We start from the raw sequence: 12,898 nt of genomic DNA, 5'->3' as shown, positions 1-12,898 counted from the left end.
ATTTTTATTGATACATACGTAAATAATCACATGTGTCTTAGTTTTCCACTTTCTATAAGTTCTTACTTTGCTCTTCATCTTCTCATTTTCAATTTTGGGAAACTGTTGTTGCAATTAATCAAGTTCTTACTTTCTTTTTCATTCACTCAAAGTTTCTCATTTTCCATTTTCTGAATGTTGCTTCAATTCTAAGATATTCCTTTGTCCTTTGTTAATCTTATATCTTATCAGTTTTTCTTCAAATTTTCTTTGCGACCATAGTGGAAACCAAAATGGAACTCCATACCTTCATTTTTTTCATCAGACTTTTGTGAGCAAGAGAAAAATAAAAATAAGAGTTTTGACTCATGCAACTGAAAGTTTTTGTTTTATGTGTTTAGAATAAGGTTTTGATTTTTAGTATTGAAAGAGAAAATTGGACAATATTATTGTGTTTACATGTTTCTTCATCCAAGTTCTTGCTCTTCTTGAACTCTCTAGGTATATAAATTTGACGTAATATGTTGGATTTTTCTTTTCGAATTTTTTCCTCTTTTTGAACTCTCTACGATATATGAATTTGACGTAATTTGTTAGATTTTTCTTTTTTGAATTTCAGATAACTATAAACTGTAAGTTGCCCATATATAAGTGTTTTTGTTTGTTTTAGCAGGGTTTTCAGGTGGATTAATCTATTTGATCTATGTGATTTACAAGAATAATGTTGAAGGTGGGGTGATGCTAAGCTTTTTACAAAATTTTGCGGGAAAGCGTAAGCCTGGGGTTAAAAGTTCAAAGATGATCATTTTTTTTATCCAAATGATTTTTACGATAGAAGTTTTGGAGGTGGATGATACTGAATTTTTTGCCTAACTGTGTAGTAGGAAATGTGATCAATAATTAAGCCGAGTCAAAAATTGAGAGTTGAGTAAATGGATATAGTGGGTCTGTGAGAAATATTTAGGATGAGTTTTTTTTAAAATTTTTGGTGTGTGAGCTTTTATATCTTGTTTCTAGAACTAATATAATTTCTATAGTGATAGAACTTTAAATGTTGGTTAAGAGTGTGCATAGTTGTATGTCACGGACTTAGAGTTTTGAAAACTCTGTTAAAGAAAGACTATGAAATATTTAGAGAGTTTTTGGCTTGGGCCTTGGAGAATGTTTTAATACTTGAGTGATTGTTTGCTTCAAGCTTGGGTGTCTTACAAATGAATGCCCCATCTATTTATACTACAACTTAGGAGCTAAAGTTGAATTAAAAATTACTTTACAAGTCCCTAAAGTATTTACACTTTTATTCATGTTCCAGAATTCTCTACTAGTTTAGAGAACTCTAAGGCTTTCTAAGACATCTTTCAAGTTATTCTAGAGTCCTCTAAAGAAAGATTTAAGAATTTCTATAGTCTTCTTGAAAGTGTCTAGAAAATTCTAGAGTGTTCTAGTAACCTCTTCATAACTCTAGATTCTTCTCCTTATTCCAGTGCCGAATTTGACTGGCAAAATGGCAGGACATGACACATAGCTCCTTTGACTGTAACCATTTTCTCAAAATTGGGCATCTGACTCGTATTGGTTGATTGAATACTAGCTTAAATAAGGGGCTAGCTAGCTAAAGTTAATTTATTATTGTTTACGGTTGACTGCTTTGCGTCTTTGTACTTTTTGTATCACGTGAACTCTAAAGCTATCTTTTTTGGTTGTTCAAATTACCTGGCTTGTCCAATGGGCGACACACTCAACAAGTTTTGCCTAAAGGGGGAAAGCTGGGTCAAAAATTAAAAATTGAGTGAATGGATATAGTAGGTTTGTGAAAACTATTTAGGATGGTTGTTAGTCAGACAATTTAATTTTGGAAATAAATTTAAATTTGTAATCATATTTGATGGATCTTTGATGCTGCAATTGAGGGCTTACTATTAATAAGTGGGTGAGTAGCGTTCAATTCTCTTTTCGTGTTTTTTTATCTCATTTTCTTTTTTGTGGAATGTAATTGTTAAAAAATTTAATTTTAATTCTTCGTCGACTTACTGATTTCTGGTTATTGCGACTAATAAAAGTTCATACTTACAAGTACAATGCTAATGGGGAACTCGATTAGTTTAATTAGCTTGATCATCATGATCCTATGTTTCAAAATAGAGCCTGACATGATATGCATAACTTCAATTTAACATGACGCTAAATAAGAAAGTATAGAGATTGAGTATACGGTAGAAGAGTAAAAGGGCTGAGTTAAACCTCACTAATGAGGAAAATAGAAGAGGCTAACTCCTCCTAATGAAATTTCATCGTCGCGCAGTTTCTTATTGTAATCATGTGTATTACTATTTATTACTTTATTTATTGGTTTTAGATACTCAATGAACAGTTATATTGATTAATGTAGATGATTTAACTGGACAACATATGTCTGTTGTATGTACTACTAATAATATATATTAAGCTTATGTAGTAGTCGTACTGTACTCAATTAACTCACCAAGCTGAATTGTTGAGTAGCATTTTGACATTGTACGATATAATTTTCAATTCCACATCTTACTAATTTGATAGTGTTGGACCCGTGCTAAACACGTGCTATCCCCATTTAGTATATATATATAGAGAGAGAGATACACTTTCAAGGAAAGAGTTCTATTGACGTTGAGAGTATTTATGAAAAGTCAGCAATCCATAACGCACAAAAATCACTCAAAGAAACTTGTGTTTTATTTTATCTACATTATTTAACTCAAAATTATACTTTAATAATATCAATATTATCTCGTAATACCTTATACTACATAACTAGGAATTCACGTGCAAAGAACATGTCGAAAAATTAATTTTTTACTTACTATGAAGAACTAATCTGTAATTGAATATTCCAATAAAAATATTAAAAACACAGAAGAAATTCTTTTTGAAGAGTAAGTTGATTTTTGAGGATAACCACTACTACTTCCCATTTATTAATATCATTAAAAGGGAAAAAATTAGTGTTCTATATCCATTGATGGTTGTTCTCCAAATATTTTCGGATCATAGTGAACATGTGTGTTTTTGTGATTGATCTAGTAAAACTATAAATTAAGCAGATCTAAAACTCATAAATCAAAACAATAAAAAAGAATTATATTGAAATATATTTTACTTTCTTCCTATTATCTTATTCTACTTTGAATAGAAAGATGCCTTATGGACAACTTGAAGTTTATATTGGATATGCAAGAGGCCTTGAAGATCAAAATTGGCTCAGTATTTTCCTCACCAACACATTTTCTTTAATTTATTCTAGTTCATACTTATATTTGTGATCGTATTTATAGATGATATTCTAATATGAAGTATATTGTGTGATCTAACTTTCAACATGTTATTGATTTGGATCATACAAATATGCACAACATATAATTAAAATACAAATACTAAAATTTCATGTTCTGAATCCGCTTGTTAATTCTAAAAATCAAATGAATCGATCAACTAATTTAATTATTTTTTTGGTTATATTTACAACAGCTGATATGAATCCATATGCGATCATTACTTGCCATACTGAAGAGAAGAAAACTAGTACTGCATCAGGTTAGTAGTACCTACATAGTTTTAACCTGTAACAAAACGGTCTTTTAACAACGTAAGCTTTTTATGATTGTCAATTCATCATATGATCTATTAACTAAATTCATATCTTATAGGTGAAGGAGAGGATCCTGAGTGGAATGAGTCCTTCTTATTCACTGTTTCTCGTAGTTGTGACGAGGTTCACATCAAGATTATGGATGAAAATACGATTGAAGATGATGATTTTATAGGAGAAACAACGTTAATAATCTCTCTATTTCCCTTCTCAACTACAAACATTAACTTTATATTATGTAAATAATATATAGTCTCTAATACATGGTTCTTTTTGATATTGAATTATCAACACATACTTCAATTAGAAGAAGTATTTCGCGAAGGAGAAGTTGAAGCAACCATGTATGACCTTTACAAGGATGATGAAAATTGTGGATCCGTCAAAATTGGCCTCACTTTTACTCGCGAGGAGGTAACATATATTATGTGTTCTTTAACAACAAAATCGATTATTCTTTTTGTAATTTTGAGTAGTAATTTATTTAAAAGAACTAGATCGGTCAAGATTAATATATTCTTCTCACTTGCAGAGGGATGAATATGACGAGGACTACTAGTTTACGCTGTCCAGTCCAAGAAGTTGAGTTTATGAGAGGGTCGTTGAGTTATCCATACAACAAGAAATAGTCCTAGGAATAAATTATGAAACCATATTGAAATGTTTGTTTCAATTATCAATTTCTTAGTTTTTTGTATGAATAACATATGCATTGGTTATGCTGTAATTTTTTGTATTTAATCGATATGAATTTAAAGTGAAATTGAAATATACGCGTTAGAAAATTCTACATTTATATCATCAATTTTTAATTAGTTGATTGTTGGTATGTCATCTCCCATGCATGTTTACTTCTAATTCTAATACATGTAGTATGCATTTTGAAATTAGTAAATTATTCCAAATTTAAGATGGTTGTAGTATTTCATATATTTGTAATAATATGAAACTATAACTAGCAATTAGTGTTACATAAATGGAAATTTTATGAATGTTAATGTTAGAAGTTATCTCATCTTCTAAATTCAATATTTCTTAAAGAGGCTCGCTATATTTTATTCACTCTTTTGGGGAAAATAACTTTCCAAAAATCTAACATCTCTTGATTCAGTTTCAGTTGTACTTCCATCTTCCTATTCACTCTTTAAATTGTTCAGCGTATCTTATAAAGATATATTTCTTTTATTTAAAATTAGTTAACCAAACTCACAAAGATGATCATATGTGCCGACAATCCCAAGATGGTAAACCATTCAACTTTGTTATATGACCAATCCAAAATTCATAAGTAGTCAAAGATACTGATCTATAAGGTTTTTTATTAAATATGTAGGATGCAATACCTAATGCATCTCCCTAGGAAGAGATAGACAAATTTTTCAGTCATGTTCAACAATATTCTACTCCTTTTAACTACACCATTTTATGGAGGTATACAAGGAATAGATAATTGTTTGATAGTATTCATTTTCGTACATAATTCTTCAAATAGTTTTGATAAATAATCACGTCTTCTATCGATTTTTAAAGTCTTTATACTTATATCTAATTAGTTTTCAACTTTATTCATATATTCTTTAAATCACTCAAGTGCTTCAAATTTTACAAGAAATCCAATAGACATAATCATGCATGGGTTACCCAGGACCAAAAATCTAACAATTTTAGACAAAGCCAAAACATATACGTAATAATCCAAAATCTAACAATTTTAGACAAAGGCAAAACATATACGTAATAATCCAAATGATATATTACTAGCCTCTCGCATATGTTTCCAGAGCTATGGTCCTTTCCCCCATTCAATCACATTGGGCTTTTGTGTTTTACAGTACTTGGTCCACGTATAGTTTGTCCATGGAGACCTTTTGGTCCTAATAATCTACTAGAGCTTACCAAATAATGGTTAGTTCACAACAAATAAAATATGTAAAACCGAATTCCCCTTCTTCTTTGGGTAACCACTTATTGGTCCAAGAAACCCAATGTTTGCATGCTTCTTCCCTTCCCAGAAGAACCTCATGTGCATATTATGAAGAATTCATTCACATATCGTCGAATAACTTTGAAATAAGTAGAGTAAACTTGACTTGAGGTGAGGAGAGTAGAGAAGAGGAAGGAGAGCAGAGAGGGCAACGTAACGATGTTCTAGGTTAGTTTGAAAAACGAAGTGAAAAAATCATGTTGGTTCCTATTACTAAGTTGGTGGACAAATTTGGGATTTGATGCACCACAAGCTTGGTCACACCCGATAGTAATTATGTTCTGAGATGCATCCTGTCGAACATCATCACAATGGGTCTCACACCGCGTCGTCCATCATGTGAGATTCATTCACTACTTGAATCAACTAGAGTGGAAAACACATGAATTGTGATAAGTATTATTACATCAACAAAGATTTTGATAATTGACAAATAGAGGAACATATGAACGAAACACGTTACGCGACATGTTCCCTTCAGACCGAATTCGACTTGAATAAGGAGAACGTCAATCAAGCGAATTACAACATACTTATATAAATGTTCTAAGAGTGTTATTTGTATAACCACAATTCTTCTTCATATATCTCTAATCATCACCCAATTTATGTGGACTCTTATATGATCATATGACTTGTGTAAACTTATTTAATTGATAAATTTTTAAAATATAATTTATTATTAATTAATTGTTGTCTTTTTCAAATCCCAGTGCTTTTGGTCTATATATAACTGTCATATCCCACTATATGCAGTATCGATAATGCATAACATAGACATAAACCCGAATATACCTTACTAATGTCAGAATGTAAATGTCGTTATCTTACACACACCACACACATAGATATGCATCGATAGTTTGAGAGGTTTATATAATTTGACAACCAGTACATATTTTCACATACACACTTCACAACGGTAACAATAGTTCAAATTACTTTGTCAAAGGTAACATCTGCTAATTTTTTAATATAAAATAAAGACAATACCTCATAAACAACTCAAAAATCTTTATTTTTACAATGTCTCAAACATCCAAAACAAAAAAGTCTTACAATTGTCATTGTGGTAAATCAACTACGTTGAGGACGTCACACACCGATACAAATCCATGTCGGAAATTCTTTAATTGTCCAGTTGACATATGCCTGTTTTTTAGGTGGTATGAAAATGAATCATCAACGAATAGCCCATCAAATTTTCAAGGCGTTGCCAAATTTGAGTTATTAACAAAGCTACAGAAATCCAAAGAACATAGGAATATGCTTATGACTTGCTTAAAAGAGGTTGAAAAGCAGATGAATCACATAAAAGTATTGCTAAAAGATGCTGAAATAGATAGAGAGTAACTAAAAAAGGGTTGACTTTGGCAGAAGAAAAAGAAAAACGCTTAAAAGCTTTACTATGTGATTTATTTTTTGTGTTTGCTTTTTGAAAATTTTTAACAAATGAGTAACAGAAATGTAGTGATAAATAAATAAATAAAGTAATTCTCTCTATTTGTTGAACTGTTATATCTATTATTTTTGATTTATCATATTGTGATAACAATTTATAGTATTAGACATACAAGTTTATTAAGACATAGATTAATAAGAAATTTAAAAACCCTTCATAATATAATATTTATTATCAGATGTACATTTTTGTCGTCAAAAACAACAAAACAACATACCACTTGAACCATCTTCTTAGAAACCAACTTGTAAAAAACATATTGTCTTAAAAAATCATAGAAAATGTCTTCAAACCAAGGAACAACCCAACTATCACAAAATCTAACTGTCTTAAAAAATGAACAACTTCACAAATTGTCTTAAAATAACATTGAATAACCATCCCAAAAATCACAACTGCCCTTAATCACCACCAACCTGACCAATAAGCTCCATCACAATATTCATCACGTCCATTTCAACTTCAGTGGTCATTCCTTCTTTTTCAAGCTTCTTCTCTTCTTCATTCTCTGTTATCTTCTCCTTTTGTTGTTCTTTCTCTCCTTCTCCATTTGCTTCATATTCTTCTACTTTCTCCTCTTTTTTTTCTTCCTTGTTCTCTTCCATCGTCTCCTCTATTGTTTCTCTTGTTCTTTCGTCTCCTCTTCATCAACTTCTTCAGCAAAGTATGCATCATTGCAGCAAGACCATCATCCACTATAGTTAATGGAAGGATGTTGTCATCCACTATTGGTGATGAAAAGTTGTCATCATCTACTTCAAGATCAGTGGCTAAGAATTAATACAACTACATTATATTACACAATTAATAAGTATATAAATTTATCTACCTTTGTTTTTCTTTTTCTTTTCATTTCTTTTCAACTTCTCCTCTCGTACAAAAGCAATGATTTCTACCATTGATTGCTCGAAGGATACAAAACGTTCACCCATGCTTCCATATTTAGAAGTACTTGGTGTAGAATTCTCCCCAAGTTGATTAAGAATGTGTTTGTTTGAATACTCATCCTCCCCATGACCTACTACAGAAGTGAGGACAGTGACCTTTCAAGCTGGCCTTTAAGACATTAATAAATGGGTCCTTCACTTCGTTCGTATATGGCTTTAATGTTGCCGTATTATTTTGTTTCTTCTCACAGATACTAGGTACTAGGGATGGATGCACAACCTAACAAAAAAATATAATTACTACAAGACCTTCACTAACTTACAAATATTGTTATATGGAAAAATAAATTTATACCTTTGTATACTTTAATATATCACCTTTGACAATGTTATCACTCTTTGTCGTGTTCCATCTAAGTAAACAGGAAATTGACAGTGGAGACTCCAAAGACCTCTTCGCATAAATATCAAGATGAGGAAAAATATCATATATCCAAACTTGAAATTAATGAAATAACAAATAAATGATGAAAATTAACAGAAACGCTCAAGGGAAGCCATACGAAGCATATGATGCATTCCTTTTTTCCTTGTTCACTCACATTGTTTCTTCAAATTCATTTTGGTCTTCAAATACTTCAGTGTTAAATCAAAACACTCTTTATCCCCACGAATAACTCTTGAAAACCTTTAAATCATCGGTCATCTTAATGTGGTTTGAACACAATCTTAGATTGATCGTAGGCAAGCAATATTGAGTGGACGAACCAAACAAAAGAGCACTTAAACTTCTACTCCTTATTCAATCTGGCACCCTTCATCAAACTCAATTACTTTGAACCATTACTATTCTTATTCCTTGTTACTTTATAGTAAAACTTATCACCTTTGTCAAGCACTTTTTCCATTTTTGTATTGCTGGGGTATGCTCCACAATTCGGACCGTAACCAATGCAAAATCTTTTAAGCCAAAACATGTAGGCTTATCATTTACACAAAATCATATCTCATGCAATTTTTTTATCATTACTGACACGAAACAACAATATGTAATGGACCATCTGTCCCTTAGATTTGTAATATTCTGGAATATGCCTTACATCACCAAAACTACTTTTAAAGTCATTATAATTTTTTTCATTCGGTAAAACATTTCTAAAATCATTATACATTAGTCATTCTTGCTCTCTCAAAAATCTTTGGATGAAAAAGATCCTAACTCATCCATACATGTTGTAGTGAGATTATAGAACTTACGAGATATTTCTCTTGCACAAGTTGGCAAGGATAGATGATCATCATCCTCATCTCCAGCATCTCGGCTATCTCCACTTGTGGACTCGTTTCCACTGCACTCTTCACAAGACTCAACCTCATCAAGACTCTCCTCATAGTTATCTATTGCATCCATCGTATCAGAATTCAAATCATACTTGGGTACTTCAACAACAATCTTTTTCCTCTTTGAACACCTTGAAACTTGAGATTGAGTCTTTATTTTCTTGTTTTTACAAGGCTTAGGAACATACTTTTTAACAAGATCACCTCTAATTTTAGTCATAATTTGAGTAAACCTATAATATTTAAGTAAATAAAAGTCTAACAAAGAGGGCGATGAAAAATACTGCTCTTCGATTTCGTGTAACAACACATGTAAATGAGAAAAAATAAGACCAACAAAAGTAAACAAATACAATGGAGAAAACAACAATTCACAACAAAAGCTAAAATTCAAAAATCAACAGGCGAGATAAACAGAAAATATTTTTTTTAAAAAAAGCAATCAATTGGGTCAAATATTTATATCAGAACAAAAAACATCGTTAGAGACCACAAATATTCATCCAAAACAACAACATGAAGAAAATTCATCCAGAAAAAGGGTTTATTAAAACTACTATGACAAAATAAAAAATCAAATACGGCATCCTAAACAAGAACATGAGGAAAAATATCCGAAAAAGAGTTTATTACACTGCTATAACAAAATAAATAACTAAATACGGCATCCTAAACAAGAACATGAATAAAATCATTCAGAAAAAGGGTCGATTACACTTCTATAACAAAATGAACAACGTAATACGGTTAAAATAACCAAAAACAACCATTAAACAAGAATAAACTTACCAAAGATGAAAATTTTGAACTTGGATAAGAAGAAAGAGATGAAGATTTGACGTTTAGGATGTGAAACGGTTGAAACATTTGCTTAATGGACGATGAAATGATTGAAACGTATGTGGAAGAGAAGCAATGATATGATTTTTCTGGTTTCTCTTGAAATGTTTGGAGAAGTGTATTGGGAAGAGAGGCGGGAGGCGTTGCTATGGTTACTGATTCTCTAGAATCAATGTATGGGGAAGAAGAAAAGCTAAGAAGAAGAAACGTCGAAACAGTCCCAAAAAGATGCTATTTTAATATATATATTTTAACATGTTAAATCAGATTATAATATAAACTAAAATTATTGGGATTATAATATATTTTATAAACATATATGTTTTTCCTTAGTTGTAAAAACACTAAATAAGTCCTTGACCCCACACTTACAAATATACCCCAAGTTTAAAAAAATCAAACAAACCCACGACTCCACAGTTTTGCGCTTTTTAAAAGCTCAATACTAGAAAATAAAGCAAAAATAAATCAATGTTTATAGAATGAATTAAGTTTTATTGGTGTCCCTAATACCAATTCTTCTCAACAAAGTTAACTAATTAAAAATTGATCGATGACACAAATGTAGTATTTGCTATAACTATCACAATTTTTACATTTAATTCATATTGAAATAATACACACACAAAAAATAATTCCTATGTTATTCGAATCAAAATCTAGAAAATAATAACTAAACTAAATTAAACAATTCAATATCATTTCATAATATATTCTCGGGACTATTTTTTGTTGTATGGGTAACCCAAGGACCTTTTCATAAACTCAACTTGTTTGGGTTCGAAAGTATGAGCTAGTAGTCCTCGTCATATTCATCCCTCTGCAAGTGAGAAAAATATATTGATCTTGATCAATAATCTTATTCTTTTAAAAAATCATTACTCAAATTGCAAAAAAAAAATTAAATTTATTTTGTCAATTAAGAACTTATAATATATGTTACCTCCTCACATGTGAAAGTGAGGCCAATTTTGACGGATCCACAATTTTCATCGTCCTTATAAAGATCATATGTTGTTTCAACTTCTCCTTCGCGAAACACTTCCTCTAATGAAATTCTGTTTTTGATCACGGGATATAGAAAAGAAAAAAAATAAAAATAAAAAGAAGCATGCATTAGAGACTAGATTATTCGCAAAATAAAATCAATATTCTTGAAATAGAAAGGAAAGAGGGAGATAATTAATGTTGTTTCCCCAATGAAATCGTCATCTTGAAATGTATTTTCATCCATAACCTTGATGTGAACTTCGTCACAACCACGAGAAATAGTGAATAAGAAGGACTCATTCCACTCTGGGTCCTCTCCCTCGCCTATTATAAAAACAAAACTTATACATTTAAGATACGTATTTAATTAATTTATATGTATTGACAGTATCAACAAACTATTGTATTTATTGTTAAAAAAGTATTTGAAGTTTTTACATTCGATCCAATAATAATTACTACTAACCTGATGCAACACTGGATTTCTTTTCTTCAGTATGACATGTAATGACCACATATGGAATCATATCAGCTTTTTAAATGTAACAAAAAAAAGTAAAATAATTAGTTAACCTATAAGAGATGAAGGATATTAATAATAATGAGCGGATTTAGAATTTTGAATTTTTTTAAAATTATTTGTAAGATCCAAATCGATAACACTCGGAAAGTTAGATTTACTAGTATAAAGAAAGGGAGTTAATGAGGAAAATACTGAGCCAATTTTGGTCATCAAGGCCTCTTGTATGTCCAACATAAACTTCAAGTTGTCCGTAAGGCATAGTCCTTTATTTATTTATTTTTTCGCGATAAAACCAGAATAAGATAATAGACAAGTAAAAGAGATTTCTATACAAATCTTTTAATTGTTTTAATTTATGTACTTTATTAAGCTTTCTTAATTTATAGTTTACTAGTCTAATTACAAATACACACGTTTTATTTGTGATCCGAGAATATTTGGAGAAGTATTAGAGTACAACCAACTGGATGGATAAAATGCTCCGTCTTTTTCATTTTTTCATTTTTTAGTTATTTCGTGTAATATTTTTTATAAATACATTCTCTTATTAGAGTCTAATTTTTTCCACTAATTACTAGGAAGAAGTAGTGATCAATGGTCATCATTCCTGATTATTCAAATTGACATTCAATAATATTTTAATCTTTTTGTACTTTTATCATGTTATTGGATTATTCAATCACAAATCAGGTCTTGCCAAATTTAGAACAAGACACTCCTTCGATTATTCATGGAGGAGGACTAATTTGCATTGAAAACACATGAATATCATAGAAAACCCTAGGTTTGTAGGACTCATACAATGAAGAAATTAGGTTTCTTAGGACGCAATATTATGGCTGAATGGATATCTATTGATGAAATTCCACATACCTGAAATGAAGAACCATAGCTTAAATTCCTCGAATGGATACTTGAAGCTTGGAACCCTAGTTCTTGGTTGACAGGCAACTTAGAGAGTGGGGAAATTTGATTTGGGTTTTGGTCTACTAAGAACCCCTTAATTCAACATTCAAAAAAAGAGTCCAAAACAACGCAATATAATAGTTAAAAGAGATCAAAATGACCCTAACTTAAAATATGTCGGAGGTCATCTACAAACACCTTCTACGGACCATATAACAGTCTACAAACTTTAAAAGTGGTTGTAAAAGACAGTGTCTTCCTGAGTTTATGTGGTCTCATTGTACGGACCAATCTACGACTTATCTGCTACCAATTATCCCATCATAGTCGTTGGTTCCTTACACGATCCATAAGTAGTAAG

General features: G+C 30.7%; 1 protein-coding gene and 1 long non-coding RNA gene across 2 annotated transcripts; one reads left to right on the top strand and one right to left on the bottom strand.

The window, feature by feature from the left end:
• The first annotated feature begins 3,015 nt into the window (after window positions 1–3,015).
• Window positions 3,016–4,331, top strand: LOC112940193 (elicitor-responsive protein 3-like). The gene is made up of 4 exons (XM_069290427.1): window positions 3,016–3,219; window positions 3,484–3,549; window positions 3,663–4,018; window positions 4,137–4,331. Exons 1-3 carry the CDS (start codon window positions 3,153–3,155, stop codon window positions 3,848–3,850), a joined length of 321 nt encoding a protein of 106 aa, XP_069146528.1. The 5' UTR covers window positions 3,016–3,152; the 3' UTR covers window positions 3,851–4,018; window positions 4,137–4,331.
• Window positions 4,332–9,227: 4,896 nt separating this feature from the next.
• Window positions 9,228–12,350, bottom strand: LOC138339104 (uncharacterized). The gene is made up of 4 exons (XR_011212156.1): window positions 11,824–12,350; window positions 11,575–11,640; window positions 11,062–11,432; window positions 9,228–10,938 (listed from the first exon to the last, which is right to left on the bottom strand). It is a non-coding gene; the product is annotated as an uncharacterized lncRNA (long non-coding RNA).
• Window positions 12,351–12,898: the final 548 nt, after the last annotated feature.

This window comes from Solanum lycopersicum, chromosome 10 (assembly GCF_036512215.1).
Source record: "Solanum lycopersicum chromosome 10, SLM_r2.1".
NCBI lineage: Eukaryota > Viridiplantae > Streptophyta > Magnoliopsida > Solanales > Solanaceae > Solanum > Solanum lycopersicum.
This window is presented reverse-complemented; position numbering and strand designations above follow the sequence as displayed.